The sequence below is a fragment of the Carassius gibelio genome, chromosome B5 (assembly GCF_023724105.1).
Source record: "Carassius gibelio isolate Cgi1373 ecotype wild population from Czech Republic chromosome B5, carGib1.2-hapl.c, whole genome shotgun sequence".
Taxonomy (NCBI): domain Eukaryota; kingdom Metazoa; phylum Chordata; class Actinopteri; order Cypriniformes; family Cyprinidae; genus Carassius; species Carassius gibelio.
The window spans coordinates 27,472,019-27,492,696 of NC_068400.1; the positions used below are offsets into that span (position 1 = coordinate 27,472,019).

Sequence of the window (20,678 nt, forward strand, 5' to 3'; positions counted from 1 at the left end):
CTTTTTAAAGAAAATGTTTATAAAAAGTGAATCAGTGGTGGATACTTTATTCAGTAAAGGTCAGGCTAAAAAGACAAAACCCAATATTTGGTTGACAATATAGGGAAACCATTCTATATGTGTTACTGTTACACAAACAATAATATATAAGGAAAAACCATACTATATGTGTTACTGTTACACAAACATTAATTTACCTTATACTATGATAAAACACTTTGCATTACCTTTTTTCCCTTGTGTGGAACATAAAAACATTTCAGAGAATTAACCATTTGACTTCTGCTGTGGTTGTGTGTGTGTGTGTGTGTGAGAGAGAGAGAGATTTCTAAAATATGTTTTTTTAAACCTTCCATTTGTATTTGTTTGCTTCAAAAATGTGCATGTTTACATATTTTTTTAAAGAATTTGTTTGATCAGAAAACCAGTAAAAAAGAATATACACACAATTTAATATTAATATATACTTAATAAAAACACAACTTTCTGAGCTAGTGTAAATAAAGATTATTCAATAATACTTGGAGACAATCATTAAACAAACATAATGCACCTTATTTCTTTTTTTAACATTTATTAGTGGTGTATTTACAACACATTTGATTTTGAATAATTAGGCCTGAATAAATATGCAACTCAAAATGTTTTAGCTGTGAGTGTTTATGATCTCTAATGACAAACAGTTTTGTCGACAGCAGCTGGAATTTGCAAGTATAAATATGCTGTCATATCCGAGGTGTATTTATTAAAACACATGTACATGATTCACCATTTCTAGATCTTCCCAGCTTTTGGAAACCATAGATGTTTGAATTCTCCCAAGCTCAGAAACTTTGAAAGCCCAAGAGATCAAAGGTTGCCATGCGTTTTACTGGGCGCAATATTTCACCCTTGATAAATACTCTCTAAACGCTTCAAACAGAAACAAAGATGAGGATAGCCTTTCAACATCTGCAGCAGGCCTCTTTGAGTCCCATCTTAGAAATTCAATCATTATATTTATTCATTTATTTTTTACCTATGTAAACATGTTTCTGAGATCAAATTAGCTCTAGTATGAATTCATGATTTCATAATGATAGAATGCACGTTATTGCTGTTAGCAGAACACATTATCACTTGTATATCGGACTGTTTTTCACACAAAATATTCATAAGCTACGTGTACTACTCTGCCTTTACTTCAACAGAAGGGGCTGAATGCGACCACCCTCCAAAACTGCTGAATATGAGAATTGTGTCTTTGAGCTTGAGTGCAGTGGTTGTTTTTGCTTACCCTCACACTGTATTTGCATGTGATATTTACTCTCAAGTTGCACTAGTCTGCCCAGATCAGAAAACTCTCATATTTACATGCTTTTGATTTCCTCCTTTTTCATATTTCACTTGCTATTGATTAATATTACCGCGTGAAAGAAAAACCCATCTATGAAGTTGTCTAACATGATAAATGGGGCCATGTTAGCATGAGAGATGGGAAATGCAAATGATTGATCTATTTAGTGTGCGGATATCTGGGTAGGGAAATACTTGGTGTGCGTGTGGGGAATATCCATATCTTGCAAGGCAGGAAATGCTGATCTCTCATGTGCCTTTGCCCAAGCAAGCATGTTACAACAGGGAATTAAACCTCAACACAGGCCACCTGGGTGTGAAACAATATGGTACATGCCAGAGATAAATATGTCTTTGCTTTGAAATGGGACATATGGTTTGGAGAGTTCAGAATTCTTCATATTCGCCAGATGAAACAACAATCAAGCGCATGCTACTGTTTTAGAAAACTACATTGAACAGTAATCTGTGTTAAAAAAGTGCAAAAACATTAACTCTCACTCATTTTTACTCTCTCTCTCTCTCTCTCTCTCTCTCTCTCTCTCTCTCTCTCTATATATATATATATATATATATATAGAATAAATGTCAATGTAAATAAATAAATAATACTAATAAGAGACATACCATAACTAGTGTTCCATATGGCATGGCATCCGTTATTTTTATGGTTTGCACTAGGTTCTACTTGTCCGTATAAACTGCAGGGACACCGACAGAACTAACCATTTCATTAATAGCAACATTGCTCTCACCTTGAAGAAATATGAGACGGGTGGTGATAAATAGCTTTCAAAGCATTATATGACACTTTTATTGAAAGAACACATTAAGGATGGATATAGGACTGACGATAGAAAAGCACTATATAAACGAACTAATGAACATCAACCTTTAGATAGCTCAGGGTCATATGACTGTTACAGTCTGAGCTGATTTAAGGAGCAGCAAGTTGTGCTGCTTGAGTTTCACAGCATCCTTATTAAACGGCAAAAAAAAAAAAAAAAAAAATCAAAGTGCATGGGATTGATGCTTAGCTGATACACTAATTTACAGGAAAAGAGATAAAGAAAGGAAACCGAGAAGAAAGAAACAGTCAGTATATCACTTCTATCTCGCAACCCTGATAGACATTACACTGTGTAGTCTCTTGAGTCTTGAGTCTTTCCAATTGCACGGGTTCTATAGCTTACGTGAGCTGCTGACCTGTGCTGTAACCTTCCAGTGAAGACACAATTATCACCTAGCCCGAGGCAGAGAAATGGATTGATCTAGCTGTAGTTAACTGTAATTCATTGGCCTCTGTCTACATTAAGAGTCCAGTGGGGAGGATTAATGTGGCAGAGGACCTGATAAACCAGCCTAGCTCTCTAATAATGTCCCAGCTCTCCTGTTGTGTGCAGAGTGAACTGTTTACACTCGGGATAAAAGCATTGAAAACAAACATCTTAATATAGTTTGACTTCTGTATTCTTTCATATCTAGAACAATGTTCAAATAGACCTCAGTGTTCCAATAACCTCTCAGGACCATTGATTCATTACACCATTGATTTGAGTGAATATTTGATCGCTTTTAAAAGAAGTGATCATCTGGTTATTATTGAAGTATGGAAGATTAATATTATGTTTAAAGCATCGTGATTTGTTTACGTTCTGTTTGCTGGCCCATGAAATCAAGCAGGAATTGGATTCTGGAGGACACAGCCTCAATTAGAGCATGGCATCTGAAATATGTTGTCAGAATTAATAAATGCAATTAGGTTTTATTGTTCAGTGAAGTGCATTAATTACAATGTGTGGGTGTATTCTGAAAGTGAAGTATAATCCTGTTTTAGGACATACTGTTGACTTCTAAAGAAGGTTTAACTATTGAAGGGGTAATATGATGCAATTTCATATTTTCCTTTCTCTTTGGAGTGTTACAAGCTGATCGTGATTAGATAAGATCCCGAAAGTAGCAAAGACTAAAGTCTCAAACCCAAAGAGATATTCTTTATAAAGGTTAAGGCTTGTCAACGCCCTTCTAAAACACCTCATTTAAGCATGCTCCCATATGTCTACGTCAAGATGTGGGAAGATTTGCATAAGGCCACCTAAATGTTCACACAAAGAAAGAAGGCGTAACTTTGTTTCTTGCCTGTAGTATTGTTGCTGCCCCCACCATGTTGTGGAGACAGACACTGTGTGTTTTGTTGTGAAAGTGAAACTACTGTGTTTGGTCTTCCAAAAGAGGGCACAACTAGAAATCAGTGGTTAAATTGTATTTACAACACTGTTCCAGAACCATAGCCTACAATGTTTCTGTGCACAAAGTCTGCTTCTATAAAGTGGGGCAGTTGCAACTTTGCAAGGACAGTCTGGCGCTTCTGACTCACAGCCTGTAAATACGTTTAGATATTTCAATAATTTTCCATTGATGATTCAAATGTTAGTTTTGGGCAGTGTAGAGTAGAGCTTGTTTGTTGTTTCTTCCATCACAAATGCGGACATGATTTTATGTTTACGCAGCACGATACGCAACACAATGTTTAAAAAGACAGTACAAGTCATTATAATCAGTAATTATGTCCCCACTGGATGCAACAAATAGCTCATTTATGATTGGGTTTTATTGTTTTTGTCTTTTCGAGCTGGTGTTCTGACCTGGACAATATGCATCACAGTATGGTAAGGGGCGTAACATTTCCGTCACACGCTTGAGGCATTCTGCCAATCACAAATGCACTGGATAGCTGGCCAATCAGAGCACACCTCGCTTTCAGACTGATGAGCTTTGTAAAAGATGACATGTTTCAGAAAGGCATGGTTTAGTGGCGAAAGAATAATATACAGTATGTGGATTTTTTTTTTTTTTACCTTAAACTGCATAAACACATTTCATTACACCAAATACACATCATAATGTTTAGCAACATCATATGACCCCTTTAATGAAGTGTGGTTTCCAATAATAATTATAAAAAAAATATATATATAATAAAAAAATCTTGATTGTTTCATTTTTTTTATACAACAAATGAATAGAGGGATTTCTTAAAAGTAGTTCAAAAGTGTGGGGTCAGTTAGATTGATTGATTGATTTTATATTTTTTAATTCAGCAAAGATGTAAAAAATAGATCAAAGTTACAGTCAAGACATTTAAACTCAATTTCTATTATTATTATTATTATTATTATTATTATTATTATTATTATGTATTAAAAATAAATAGTGTCCCTTTAAACATTCTTTTCATCAAATCTTGAAAAAAAGTCTTGTGACAAATCAACGTATTACAATATTTTTGAAGGATCATGTGACATCAAAGCTAGGAGTTATAGACCTGACAAATCAGCTTTGCCATCACATTAATAAATTTTGTTTTATAATATATTAGCAAAGTTATTTTAAATGTTATAATATTTTGAAATACTGTCTTACCATATTTTGATCAAATAAATGCAGCATTTGTGGACACGACAAAAAAAAAAATTAAGAAAAAAAGAAAGAAAGAGAAATATGCATACCCCAAGCTTTTGAACTGCAATGTATATTTATTCATATATTTATTTGTACTATTTGATTAATATGCATTCATCATAAAAGCAACACTTTCTATATTTTTAAAGGTAAAGCATGTAATTTCTAAGCAGAAATTAAAATTTAAACCATTAGTTGAGCTTATGTTGTTGTTTCAAGCTGGTCAAGCTTTGATAGTAACACACAGCTATAGTTAAGAATTTTTTTTTTTTTTTGACAGAATCAACCTACAAATGTATTGTATTGTCATGAAAAGAAAAAACACAGTGACAGTGCTAACAACACTGAAATTGAAAAAAATTGCAAATCATGTCAAACTTTCAGATTCAATTCAAACTACATTTTCTCTGAATCTTAGCTTAGTTGAACAAAACCTGTCTGTCACCGGACATATTATAGTCTAGCAGACACAATTTCAGTCAACTCAATTCTGACAAAATGAATAGAGCTAGTTATTGTGTTGTAGCTTTGCGTGACTGTATAGTTGTATATTTATATACTAAACTGTGGTATAAAAAAAGTATTTTAATATTCACTGAAAAAGTCGTGCTTCACATTTATCAGCAGCATTGTCATAAGTGAGAACTTCAACACCACAGCATATGTCTCTAATGAAATTCCTGTAATACCAGATAAAAGTGTCGCTGCTTCGTTTTGTTTTGTCATGTTTGTGACTCTGGCTGGGGTGAGAAAATGCCAAGGAGGAGTCAGATGATATGCTCATAAGTCATGACACTGCACCGTAAATCTATTGCAGGTGTGGCTTATTGATCTCCCAAGAGAAATATAGTCTCTCCATTCTGTTTCTCCTCTGCTGATATACAGCCACATTGACATTGTAAATGAGTCTCAGGGCTGTCCATGGAGGTTTGGAGAAAGGGCACCATTTGAGGCTACATGGCGAAAGACAGAGGAGTTATCAAAACATGCTGAAATTCCTTTATCCGTGAGCAGCCTTCACTACACATTGATTGTCATGCACATTAGCAGAGAAAATAAAAAAAAGAAGGGAAGAGACAGGAAAAGGGAAGGAAGAAAGGATGTTACATAAGAAGCAGCTGCAGAAGGAGATCAGTGTAAACAGGCCAAGATGATGCACAGAGAAGCAATGATGTGTTTTTTTTTTCTTCTTCTTTTTCCTTCAACACAAAGTAAACAGAGTAGATTGGGGAGAACTTAGGCGAAGGTGTGTGGGTGGATGAATCCAGCGAGTCCAATAAAGAAACACATCGACTGGTGTTTCTCCAGGGGAGCTCCTATATCTCTGTGTAACTGTGGGGAATATTACACATGCCTCCTCTGTGCACCACAGCTCCTTATGTGTGAGATTACACTGTCATGGTGACACATTATATGATTTGTTTGTATTTCTTTTATTTTGGTAAGATTGGCATCGTGCATGTGTTGATATGTAGGAGAAGCATGTAAATATTTGTAATTTTCTATACTGAGCTTACTAAAGGCATTGCATGTAAAGGTGCTAATGTGTTGGGTTCATAATTGCATCTTTATTTGAAGATTCTCCATCTCAAGTGCAATGTTGCACCAGGAGAGCTACCGAGCAAGTTAGGTTCATCAGAAAAGCCATACGTGGAGTATGGAGCTAGTGATGTGATGCAAATATCAAAATGTTAAATTTAATGAATCATGCACTATGGTAAAAGTGTTTTGAGACCATGACATAGTATCTTGCAAGGACCCAACAAAAAGAAATCCTTATTTACAGAGAATCTGCCTTGTAATCATAATTTTTGTGACAAGGTATATGGTTGATGGAGTTTACGTTCATTTTAGACAGAGACTGCAGTGAATTGTATGTATGTACGTTTTTGTAGTTTTGATTTTGCAAAAATGTAGGCAGAGGGACATTTTTCCAACATGTGTATATGACAGATGAATTTTCACCAAAATACAGTAAAGTTTGATAGGATGTATGGCATTTGACATCACTGACCAAAAAAGCCAGCTATGTTGGTGTTTTCTCCGTCCTTGTGAAAACTGATCAGTTTATTTTGCTCTCATACACACTATATAGTTACTTGCGTTTATTTGCATTCCTTTTTCCCTGCTGTATGCACCTCTGTCAGAACAGACATGAAACCCATTCTTGGGTCGCAATCCTATAAAAACATCAAACGATGCATTAATCTGTTATTGAAAATAGCTTAATAACTGTCTTGCTTGTAAGCTAGAAAATGATACTCAAAATAATTTGCATCGGATGTTTGCTACAGAAAACAAAGTAAAAAAATAAAATGTATAGGCAAAGCATTATCACGAGCACAAGACATGTCCTTTGGTCTTCAAATATATACAGTATACCTACTACTTATATAAGCATATATTAAAACTTTTTTGTTACTTTTTTTTAAATCTTTTTTTTTTTTTTTTGCCAGATTTCCAGGGCATCAGTTGCCACTACATTCTTGAAGAATGAGGACATAATAGGAAATGCCAGTTTCCAGTAGATCCACATTAAGCAGGAAAACCACATAGATTCCAGTCGTCTATGTTTCTTGGCTTGTTTAAATGGGGGATAAAATAACCTCTGCTCTGTCTGTTGGGGACACAAAGTAGAACAACATTTTTCATTCAGCGGTTCAGTGTATGACAGCCAGCAAACTAATATGAATGCATCACGGGACCAGCAGTCAGCAAAATCAAACAAATATAACTTTCAAGCACAGTTAAAATTGAAAGTGCAGATTCTTTTAAATTTAGACCAAGTGCTTCACAAAATTTCCACAGGGTTCTTTGGCTTGGTGCATCAGAGGAACAGATGGAGAACACAACACAGTGGCAGAGCACAGTTATTATGGTCTTGCACATTTACAAAAAAAAAAAAAAAAAAAAACCTCACTGCAACATAATGGATTCTTTGCCGGATCCGCTTTCCCAAGCCTGTGGAAACACTGATGCAAATGTATATTTTAAAGATCATGATTCGCAGAGAGATTCGAGCATTTTCCCTCTGAAGCAGGAGCTCAGGGGCTTTTGGGAGGGTATTGCACTGCTGTGTCCCACTGCTGTTCAAGAAGACAAAAGTAATATTCTCTGGTGAATTAATGCAGTGGCTCTAATTCTGTCTTCCCTCTCCTCTCTTAGTGCCGTAGGGTTTGAAAGAGCGAACAGAGTAATGAACATGGAAAAAGAGCGACTACTGCCAAAATTCAAAAACAGGCAGCTGAAGGATGGATGGAAGGCGAGAATAAAACATTGAAAAGACTATTCAAATCCCCTACTTCTAGAAAAGGACTCAAAGGATTAAAACAAATCTCTCAAGTAATGCTTAAGAGGGTTCTTTAATGCATTCAACTATATATTAAACGGGCAACAATAAGTGCTCCACAGGTGTAAGATGGTATATACATTAAATATAAAATAGCAGTCATAAGGGTATTGCACATCATTTTTAAAATATTTGACAGCATGCTGTATAGGAGATAAACACTGAAATATCAAGCAATTTGCTATTATTCATCCACCTCTTTTTGTCTTAAAAATTGGTGCAGCCATATGTAAATTGGTGTGTCTTATAGTATTTTAATGTATTATCTTAATTATGAACACACTGGTTTGTAGTTCACAAACACTGGTTTGTTGCTTTAAAGGAATATTCCATGTTTGGTACAAATAAATCTCCAACATTCATTTATTCATTCATTTATGTATTTATTTATTAGTAAAATTTAGTTTGGTTTAAAATGATTTATTTAGTAAAAAAAAAAGCAAGGTGAAGCATAAGCAATGCAAATATATGGGAAGCCAGTTTTTGACAAAGTTTTTAAAAATAAGAAAGAAAGAAAAAAAAGAAGCAATTCTGTTAAAAAGGATAATTAAAATACACATTAAATAAGAAACTATATCAATTGCCTAAAGTCTTAACATTTTATAGTACTTTTAGGGTTTTAGAAGTTAGTGGCAATAAATCAGCTAATTGTATATCACTTTACCTATGTAATTTTTGTTTAATCTATTTTATATCTATTCTGTTTCTATTCTATTGAAACACTATTCTAACTTTTACAGGTATTTCTGAATATTTAAGTGTTGTTGTTTTTCAAAGTGGGACAAGTGGAAAATAATTTTCATGTTTGCCACAAGTGCTACAGATCAGTTTAACTTGTACTGAACCTTGAGTATTGATTGAAGTATTTGTCAGGAGAGACACATTTTTTCAGCAATATGAATCCTGATGTAAGATAAATATTACACCTTACTGCAACTCAATAATTAAAATTCCCGCATTCTTGCGTGACCATATGTCACTAGGCAGTTCTTTTGTTTTGTATGTAGCTACAGCAGATCACTATGAATGCATTCAGTATTAACGTGTCTTATTCAGATATAACCTGAAAGTAGAGGTGTCCCTGAAGGTATGAGATATTATTCTTCACACATGTTACATACAGGAACAGCATTAAGCCTCCAAAAACTCCTTGGAGGATTAGGAAAAGGTTTAGCAATTTTTGGATGCCGGTAACCAGCTGTGTCTGATGTGATGTGTATGGAGATGCTCCACTTTATTGTGTGTAATTAATTAAATGCCATATCAAATCACCAGGGACTGGCAGGTAATTGTGCAGGCCATGCTGCATAAGTATTCACACCAAACTCCATCCACAACAACCAGCCAGCATAAAGATTTCACTCCTTTTAGACTAATGAGGGGTATAATGTGGTGTGTTAAATTGACAGCTTTAAATTGTTTTATATTTCAATGTGGGATTAAAGTACTCCACAGTCTGTCAATGACTCAAGTATTCAAAGAGATACTGCACAAATTTGCATGTCCATTAAATTAATGGAATTACTAAGTGCAATAAGTACTTATCCCTTAAAATAGAGATTACTACTAGAATAGCATAAGGATTTGTATAGGGGAGACTGAAGTGAATTGTAACACCATAATCTTTTCTATTTTTATGTTGGTTGAGCGGACAGTAGGCTTGTAATACTTTCCAGTGTACTAAGATTGCACAACATAGAACTTTGTATATTCTTATGAGTGTGACACACACACACACACACACACACACACATGGTTGCACCAATGTATCCCCCACCCCCCATAATTACCCTGCTTACATTTTAAAAATAAAAAAAATTTTTGTACTGTATATGTACTGTACATATCCTTTCTGTGTATATACTATTTATCAAAGGGATAGCTCACCCCCCAAAAAATATGTTGTCAATCATACTACCCTCTTTCTGTAAAAACATGTATGACTTACTTTCTTCTGTTATGTGGAACACACACACACACACACACATTTGGGAATCATATATTTGGAACCAAAGAGTTTTATTGACCATTGACATTTTTGTTGACCATTGACCTGAAAAAAGAGACTCTTTTATGTTTCAAAGAAGAAAATAAGTCATACTGGTTTGGGATGCCATGAGGTTGAAAAAGTATGACCCTTGTTTTGGATAATAAATAAATAAATACATAAAAAATAAAAAACCTACTGGAAGAAAACATAATTCTTGAGCTCTGCTTTTATGTTTTTGAGACGTTAGCCTCCACATGTATTTCCAGTTATGTGTTATGGTTTAAATTAAGACATTTATTGTTTGTTTGCCCATTATACTTTGAAATTAAACTCTTTGAAATGAAATGGGCTTGGGTCGTAGTGAGGGTTACAATACCATTAAATAAATGCAGCAAATCCAAGAAAATCCATGTTTTTAAGTATTGCAACACAACTCAACCAGGAAGTGAAGGTGGGTTGTAGTACTCGTGCCTTATTTTAATGTGTAGCATAATTTGTAAATATGGGAAGATCACGTCAAAGTTTTGGATAAATAGCGCACGTTAACAACAAATTGTAACAGCCATCCCCCGTCTCCCCAAAAGGGCCATCCCACTATCTCACCTACTAGAGAGAGAGGAGAGAGTGTAATAAATCTGTGAACGGAAGGGAGGTCAGGACAGTTAAGCCGCTGTACCTGTTCTACATCAGAGCAAAAAGCGCGTCTTTCCCGGGGAGAAGTCAAATCCACAGACAGTGCCCCACCCATTTGGATTTTGCCGTTCGTTCCGTGTATTGCAGGCTCCAGGGCTGCTGGGGAGGAGCGAGGCTCGTCTTTATCAGTAAGACAGCGCCGCTGCTTGAGCGCTACACTGACCGTCTGCCGCGCGCAATCACCGTTTGATCGGGACCCGCGCGGAGTCTCTCCGTTATCTCGCCGCGCGCCACTGCAGCAGAAGGGCAAGAGTAACTCCTGAGAGGATCACTTGTTTAATCTCCGCTGACCCTTCCTGGGAGAAAAAAAACACGGACTTAACTGACACCTGTCCTGGGAGATACTTAGTCGAAGACCTTTTCGTGTACCTCAGAAGTTTTAACCGTCTGTACCGTTCAACGTTTGTAACCTTGGAACTCGTTGCTGCTGTTCGGTGAGGATGGGACCGTTGCTTGTCTCCATCGCCCTCTGCGTGCACCTCGCTGTCCCGCATCTCGTCAAAGGTGAGTGGCAGAGCGCAGAATCTCTGTTTTTGTGTATTATGTTGTTTAACTTTCAATTCCAGAAGAACAGGGAGACAATAAGAAATGTTATAATTCAGCACGTCAAGGAACGACGTCTCAAGGAATGATGGAAGTCTCGTTTACAACAAAATGTTTGTTGTGCGTCTCAACATGTCCTAGAATTAACCTCAGAACGCACGACTAGTTGAAAGCAACTATATTTGAGCACAAGTCAGTTGCAGATTTTTTGAAATGCCATTCATTATAGCTCATGCTGTTTTTACTGGACAAGTGAAGGTAAGGGAGACATTATTTACCGGCTATCCCATTGACAAGCTGCTACGGCTTTCCTGATCGTACTCCCACGGTTTTTTATATCTATGGCAAGCTGTTGTAACATTCAAACCGTACAAAACAACAAGTATCGCTTTTATTGTACTATTTATTAGGATTTATTTTCTAATAGTGAATCTTATGTATTTCTTTTTTAACGTTCACCAACTATTCCTTAGGAACTAGTACTTATAGCCTGTCAACAGTGGCTAAATTAGTAGATACTATTCATTCTGCTTAATTTTTTATGCTTATCTACATATTAGTACTTCATTTCAGTCAGTCAATTAATATTTCAAACAACCAAACAGTCAATCCACTTTTTTCAAAGAGCACAAATAAACACATCAATAGTTGCCCAAAGTGGTTATTAATTTCCTGCAAGTCAATTTCAAAATGTTTTTTTTTTTATTTTATGTAATGAGACTTTAGTTGGCCTATGCAAATACTAGCATGCCTTGAAGAAAGTCTGCCAAATGCATAACTGTAAATGTAAAACTGAAATATGCTAGTCACTGTCATACATTCATTGTTATTATCTGATGAATATATATATATATATATATATATATATATATATATATATATATATATATATATATACTTATAAAAGCTAAAAAAGGATACTTGTCTATAATGGGTTGCTTAAAAGTAGGGGTGCACCAATATGAAATTTTACAACCGATATTGATATCTTATTAATCAGAATGATATTAATATATAGCATTAATCATAATAATATTATTATTTCTTGCTGTAAACTACACAGGAAACCCTCTCATTTGATACATTAAAGGTTAAAATGAACAACAACGTTGTTTATATTTTCAAATATAAAAATACTCAAAACCATTTGTATGCATCTCAATTGCACATAAGGTCTATGTGTTAGATTTATTCAAATAGACGAGTGTGTTAGAGAGGATGGGCACTGGATGAGCCAGGGCTGGCGGCGTGTGATGGGGCACACCTGTTGGGAATGGAGCCTCATCATTGCTGCTGTTTAAAAAGCCCAATGCGTCTCTGTTTCACTGGTGTCCTCGTGGGTCCAGGAAGGGATTCCCACGCCACCAGAGACGTGAGCTGAAGGACGCGTGGTCTGGATGAGAACCGCACCCATTTTTACACGGCCATCAGGCCAGGATGCCAAGCCATCTATCTCCGTCAAGTGCCGCGGCCAGTGTGAGGGATGAAGCCACTAGAAGAAGCCGGTGCAACGGACCCGCAGAGGGGAGCGCGTGCGGCCGCCGGACTCCGCCCCTTACCTGGACCCTTCCTCCATGAACACTGCACGATCCATACGGACCCTTCAGCACGACGAGGACACCAGATTTCCTGTTGTTTTGGACACTCATCCACTTTGAACACTTTTATTCCCTCTTTTGCTTTATTTTCTGTTAATAAAAGCCTCTCCGAGGCTTGACGCCATGCCCACTGTGTCTGTCATTTGCTCCTATATGTATATATATATATATATATGTTTGTGTGTGTGTGTGTGTGTGTGTGTGTGTGTGTGTATGTATGTATATTGCTCTTTTGATGATTTTGATTCCTTCCATTGTCCTCATTTGTAAGTCACTTTGGATAAAAGTGTCTGCTAAATGACTTAATATAAATGTAATAATTAGTAATAATTAAGTAATAATCAATCTTATAATATATTTTGGTATTGTACTGTATCTTTTAACTTAACTTCATTCATGTTTATGTCATGCTATAGCTTGTATTAAAGTGGAGGAAACTCACGCTCTACGCTGACACTTAAACTGAAGCTGCTAAAATGTGATCTGTCTTGCCACATTTAAAAGAGGCAAAATGGTTTTGCTGTTTGAATTTTGTGTTAAAATGTTCAGGATTTGAAAGTTGAGACTTTATTTCTTATCAGAAAAAACAAAGCTTAAAGCCCATTGTGATAATCTGATTAGAGGTGCTTTACAAAAAAATAAAAATAAACCTAAGTAGTGGTTGACCAATTTTTTTTTTTTTTTCTTTTTCTTTTTTTGGACCGCACATGCCGATATCTTGGAAAGAACTTATAATTGTATATTTTTATTAATATTTAGGAAATTTGAAATCATTTGAAAATGGAAAAAGGAAGTACACGGTAACCAGCAGATCACTCAGAAGTTTGTGTGCATTGGGGATGAATATGACAGTGGACCAATGCATAAAGCGCAGCATAATTTGAAATCATTAATTTATTGTTTAAAGCATTCAATTTGCAAGGACTGAAAATCAGGCAGAGAACACATGATCATGCAGCATGATCATGCAGGTCACATGCACACTTCACAATATTCCACAACTGGATTTGACTAAGTTTGCAAGGTTTGTAAAATTAAATGTTCGTTAGCCATTCAAAGATTTGTTTAAATGATGTAAATGTGTATTTGTTGAATGATGACAGAAAATTAGAAAGTATTATAATGTTTGCCTTTCTATTACTAATATTATAAAGCAATCATTATAATACTTTTTGTATACATTTCAATTCCTTTGTTTGACAGTTCTATCAGATTATTAGATAGACTTCTATCCTTATTAGACAGAACCGTTAATGACGATGCTGAACAAGAGGGGGAATGTGAGCAGTGTGCGCTCAGGCAACACCACTCTCCTTTTGATAGACAGGAAATAACTGGCCTTGATCATAAGCTGTTTTTAAACAATTGCTTGATGGCTGATAGCGTTGATAATATTTTTTTTTTTTTTTTTTCTGCCAATAATGATTTTTGGTCAATATATTGGTGCATCCCTACTTTAATTTTTTTTTTAAAAAGACAATAATGTTAAAATAGCTTGCCACATTACATCAGTATTTTGAGAAATAGGAGGGGACTGATCAGTTCTCATGCTGAACCGATCCATTTACTGCAGCTCAGTGGATGTTTCTCCCCTTTTGATCTTCAGTCTCTGCCAATGTTTTCTTCTATAGTAGAAATGCGAGTGATGCACATCCGTTTGGATTCAAATACATTGTCACTGTGAGAGTGGACAGGTTTCCTGTCTAATTCTTTTCATAGGGATATTTACATCAACTGGATTTTTATGTTCAACATTGTTCACAGAGCAGCCAGAAGTGCTGGACAACATCTTAAAGGGGTCATCAGATGTCCATTTTCCACAAGTTGATATGATTATTTAGGGTCTTAATAAAAAGTCTGTAATATAGTTTGGTTAAAATTTCTCAATGGTAGGGTAAAACAACACCCTTTTTAACAGTCAAGAAACAGCTCTTTTCAGAGCAAGCAATTTTGTAACATTTTCCTTTAAATGTTAATGAGCTCTGCTGACCCCGCCCCTCTCTTCAGAGCGGCTCTCTGAGGGACTATTTACTTAAATGAAACATTCATTCATCGTGAAACTTGTTAATTAACACATTATTATGAAAGACGATTTGTGATTCATTAAAAACCCCTATCTATACTCAATTCTTCTGTTGGTAAAGCTGGATTACGAATGATTCGCGTGAACATAGACATATTTAGGTAGATCGGGGGAACATTCCCTTCAAAAACGGATATAAACCAGTGCTTCCTCAGCGGCTCAGATGTGGAGAGTAAATGACGACTGCTATGTTCACTATTACATCAAACAACAGAACACCTCAATCCATGGGCATCGCTAGTCCATTTTTAATGTGACTAAATGACTACTCAGCCCCCCTAAAAGTTTGTGATTAGTTCCATAAACTGTAGATGAATTTGTGATCGCCAGTCCAGTCTGTGCTGAAACGCCACAAACTATCATGCGGAGGGGCCTTTCTGATTGACGTCACACGGACAGGCATCTGAGATCGGCTCGATTTGAGAAAAGGGAAACGGTTTAACGAGATAAAAAATAATAATAATAATACTAAAATACACTGTGTGGATATTTATCAAATTTCAGATTTTTCATTTTCACATTTTCATTTATATTACCCACATTTCAGTTCAAACAACTTGTTAAAGTGCATGTACTGTAGCATCCAATGACCCGTTTAAAGATAATGTAAAAAAAAAAATTGTATTGATGTAAAATTTGGCTTAGCCACTGTGACGTATGTTTAACTTAATTTGCACACTATTTTGGATTCTTCAGTGGTGATAAAAAAAAAAAAAAAAATTCTGATTCCTATGCAGTAAAACCCCCAGTCTTATCATGTATTTGGGATAAATGTAGACACACAGTGTATTCTAATGGGAGACTGACCCAGAAGAAAATCTTATTTCTCATAAGTTGCTCTTTCATAGCTTCTCAGATCTCTTTCATATATTTCTCAGATAATTTTAAGAGTTTGATGAGAAATGAATATGAGTTCATATCAGAACTCAGACTTTGATTGCAGACTTTAGTTTCTTGGCAAATCTGAGCACAGTCTCAGACATTGAGATTTCTTCTAAAACCCTGGAGGAGACTTGCTTGAGATTACTGGGGTTGTTTCCTTCTTGAGAAAAACATGAGAAGCTAAATTCTTGAATTTGCTCTCTATTTAATCTCTTTGCAGTCCAGAAGAAACAGTTCTTATGTGTTTTTTTGCTCCCTGAGGGGATGAACCTGTTTTCTGAAAGTGTCTCCTTGAGGCTGCAAGAGCACTGAAGTATATAGCAATGATGGAGCATCATGCAAGTGTTCCTCAAAGGCAGATGCTATCGCTTTCAAAGCTTGGATGCCACTCAGAAGAATGAAGCATAGATGCATCAGTCCAAATTTTCTTCAGCTGACAGTTTTGTTCCTGAATATGAGAGCAGTCCAAAATATGATGAAATAATATATGAAAACAGGCCGCATGCTTGTACCCTTGTTTGTAGCTTCCCAGTCTTCTCAGCTTCACAGGTCTGTGATTTTAAATGTGCTTCCAGTCTATCTGTGCTAGGAGCTATAATTGTAACTGAGCATGGCCTCAGAGCCTCCTGGTGTCAACTCTGCTTCTGCAGCTTGGAGCTACAGCCTCCTCCTTGAATAATGGATTCTTAGCTACAATACCTCAGGGTGCACTTGTTCCTTGGCTTGAAGTGGGAGTGAAATCATCAGTGGCAGTTCTTCAATTAATCACAGCACATTCAGACGTCACACATTCGACATGCTTCAAGGTGTGATTTGGTGGCATGCCTCGCATTGAGTCACATTTCCTTTGTTTCTTACAACAGCAGTTAAGAACTTCAGAGAGTTTCTTTTCTATTAGAGTTAAAGGACGTATGGCAAAGTAAAGGCATAGTCCACTCAGGAAATTAACATTTAGTCATAATTTACTTACCCAGATGTGATTCCATACCTGTATGACTTTCTACTGTGGAACTTATAAGAAAATATTTTGAAGAACATTGGTAACCAAACAGTTTTGGTTCCCATTGGCCAAGATTACATTTGAATACAATGGGAACCAAAACTCAACATACTTCAAAATATAATATTTTGGCATGATGTGAGTAAATGATGAAATTATTTTCTTTTGTTATTATTATCATTATTATTATTTGGGTGAACTTTTAAATCAGTGTTTTTTTTTTTTGTTTGTGTTAAAATATTTGCTATCACAGTTTAATGTAGGTTAACATCCAGTGGTGGAACATTTGCGGTCCAGTGTTTATGTTATGGAAACGTATATAATTTGTGGTCTAACATTTATAGAAGAGTATGAAATGTCTTCCATTATATCATATTTCTTCCATTGTTTGTGGGACTGTGTGGGAGATTTCAGAGGCTGCTTTCATTGATGCATGTGTCTGTCGGGGGGCAATTACAAGCAAACACCCTATTCTCAATGTCAGAGGCCACAGCTGCTAGCTTGAGCGAATCGATGATCTTTCAACATCCCTCACCCGGAAAAGGCTCGTTGCGCATCGTCTCATGCCATTTTGCAATGTATCAGAATGCTGTGTGGCTGATAAAAAGGCATTTTGTTTGTTAAGCTATACCGACGGTCTCAGACAGACCATGAAATAACAGATGCTGATGACAGGGGGCATGTTGCTGTATATTCTGTGGTGTGTGTTGTTTTTTTTTTAGGTTTATATATGTGGACACCTTTATACTTGGGGTCACTGGATTGAAATCAGTTTTTTGCTCAACTACTGGATGGTATCCTGTTTCGGCTAAAATGTTTATTAGTGAGAAAGCATTTCAAATAAGAAATGAAGTCACATTGTGAGAGAAGAAGTCAAAAGAATTGTAAAGCTGCAATAATGAAAAATACACGTGCAGTTACAAAAACTAGCTGCAATTCCATGAAATATATTAGTATTTTAAGATATAGTCACAATTATAGTAATCATAGTTAATGGAAGCAAATGCATATGTGAACTAAAGTTGCATCTTGTGAGATGTAAAATAAGAACTAGAGCCTACATTTGCAAGTTGCGGTTCAAAGAAATAGTCACACAGATATAATGTGAGATATAATGTCATATTTTGAAACATAAAATCACAGTTACAGGAGGAAAAAAAACACAATGATGTGAAATAAAGCTGCAGTTGTTATATATAAAGTGACAATCATGAGACATTCCCATTTCTAAGAAAATCACATTGCGAGAAAGTACGTGGCAATTTGGAGAATGAAAGTCGCAGTTGCAGGAAATCATCATTGTTATGTGAAACAAATCCAGTTATGTGAAATAAAGTTGCAATTGTGAGATGTAAAATTATTGCAGCAGCAACTAATGTTACAGTTCCTGGAATTGCACTTGTGATCTATAAGTCCTTTTTTGAGAGATAAATTCACAATCGAGGATAACCATTTCAGTGATGTCAAATAAAGTTGCTGCTGTAAGATGTAAATTAACAATTATGCAAAATTTTGAGTCAGATTTGTTAGAAATTAAGACTCAATTATAAAGAAATAAAGATGCAGTTTTGAAATTGAATGTCACATTTATCAATATTTTCTTTACTCTAAGGTGGAAATGGTCTTCCACACCTCATTGTAGAGTAAAAGTGATGTTTAGGGTTGGCTCATCGCAATGTTTTTAGGGACAGAAAAATTGTCTAGACATCCTTTACTTATGTGTATATTCTTGTGTGTATTTTGTACTGTAAGTAGTGTATCTCTGCACTATAGTACAGACTTCAAAAGCTTTATATATCAATATTTATTGCATTATATTTTCTGCTTTGTATTGGGCACTCTATCCATGACAGTGTAACTATTTTATCCCAGCTTGAGGACAGGAGTGTGTTTGACAGGGGACCCATGTTGAGAGTGTGAGACAAATTTGTTCTGGTTGGATGAGCCTGTGGGCCCTTAAGCTCCAGTAGTTCAGGTCTTTATCCCGCACACATGAACTGTGCTGTCAGCATCAGCTGGCCACTTCATTAGAACGCCTTCCCAGCGTGAGTCCTGCATGCTGTATTTATTGTGTGACATTTGCGATTACATTGTGGAAAAATTCAAAGCAAGCAACTTAGAGAAACAATCCACTGTAGGCTCTCTGTCTGATGAGGAGACCATAAGCTGTATGAAAAATAAATAAAATTGATTTGCTTATTAAATAGGCCCAGTTAAGATGCAAAACACATTCAGATTCCTTGTTAAAAATGTCAATGTGACCACAGCATTTTCCTAGAGCGAGCTTGCAGAGAAAAATGCTGAGTTAATTGTGATTTTAAATGGCCATGTGTGCTTTTTTATGATGGAGTGCCAGTTTGATTGTTTTCTTAGTTAAGTTTTGTCATTCATTCAATTTTTTATTATTTTATTTTTACCATCACTTTCACTTTCTCTTTAATGAGTGAACAGAGGCCATTCCTTTCTAGATCATTGGTTCGGATAGGCTCACAGATCACAATTAATCATGAATGGGGCAACATGGCTGCTCTGGTGAAACAGAACTCAATCTCTCCATAATGACCTTCCATTCTTATGAGGTGTCATTGAACTTTACTCACTGCTCTTCTTTTCCTGTATGCTGGGATGTAATTGTGGTCATCAGTGTCTGGACTGTGCTCATGCAATCCTGCTAATAATAAAAGATGGATTCATTTTTCACTTGTTTTGACAGACTTATGGCACCATTGGCGTTTGCTGATGAGCAAGACTTGACCTGTATTATCTCATGGTAGGGCACATCCATCGCAGGAATACAATCATGCTAAACTGTGTAAAGAATATTAAGGGGTATTAAGCATTTGGCTCTTTAGCATGGCCTTTTTAGCCCTTTCTCTATTGATGATAGCCTTATTCGGAATATCCTATATAATCGAAATATTGTATAAATACAGTTTTTCTCAGTAACTGTAACTGATTACAAAATAAATATAATAAATTTACAGTCACTGATAAAAAAAAATGTATAATTAAATTACAGTTTATTGTGATAGATGCCAGTGTTTCCTCTCATTTAAAGATTTGATTTCAAGAACATTATTAATATTATTAATTATATTATTAAACTATTTCATGTTTTTTAAAAAGAAGCTGAAAAGAAAAAAATAGGTGCAAAAGTCTGATTTTGTGGTGACTTTAAAATTAAATTATTATAATCTTAAAGGGATAGTTCACCCAAAAATGAAAATTTGATGTTTATCTGCTTAAAACCCCAGGGCATCCAAGATGTTGAAGATTATATGTTTGTCAGTGTGGCACTGAGGATCTGCAAATCATTCGCCGCCGTCATTGTGTGGCACCACATCAGCTAAAGACTGTCTACATTGGACGCAACAAAGCGACCGCTGAAAATCATTTGAAATTTGTGTCAGCACGACATAAATAGAGTGCAGCAGCAGTTTACTGTCAGGGACATGTGGTGTCATGCCGCGCTGCATCCATGTAGACAGCATCACTGATTATAATGAGTTCTATTGACTGATCTATATATAATGAATCTATATTATAGATAAGTGGTTCGATAGTATTTTGTCGCGCCACTCGCATCTGGTGTAGACTCGGTGTTATCCTTATAAGGATTCACGCTTCAGGCACACCCGCGAACTCCAATCCCAACATGCAACCCCATATTTATATATACTGTAACAGTAGAATAATGGTTATTGTCAGTTTCAGCTTGTTTTATATACACACACGCAAGATAA

General features: G+C 35.8%; 1 protein-coding gene across 3 annotated transcripts in view; it reads left to right on the forward strand.

Annotated features, from left to right (window-relative positions):
* The first annotated feature begins 10,763 nt into the window (after positions 1-10,763).
* The window catches only part of edil3a (EGF-like repeats and discoidin I-like domains 3a), a 120,937-nt gene continuing 111,022 nt past the window's right edge, over positions 10,764-20,678 (forward strand). Inside the window, exon 1 of one of the 3 annotated variants that reach the window (XM_052556954.1) lies at positions 10,764-11,333. In XM_052556954.1, coding sequence (XP_052412914.1) covers positions 11,270-11,333 — 64 coding nt within the window. In that variant the 5' untranslated portion in view covers positions 10,764-11,269. The remainder of the gene's footprint in view (positions 11,334-20,678) is intronic. The other 2 variants (XM_052556955.1, XM_052556953.1) reach the window with 2 other exon arrangements.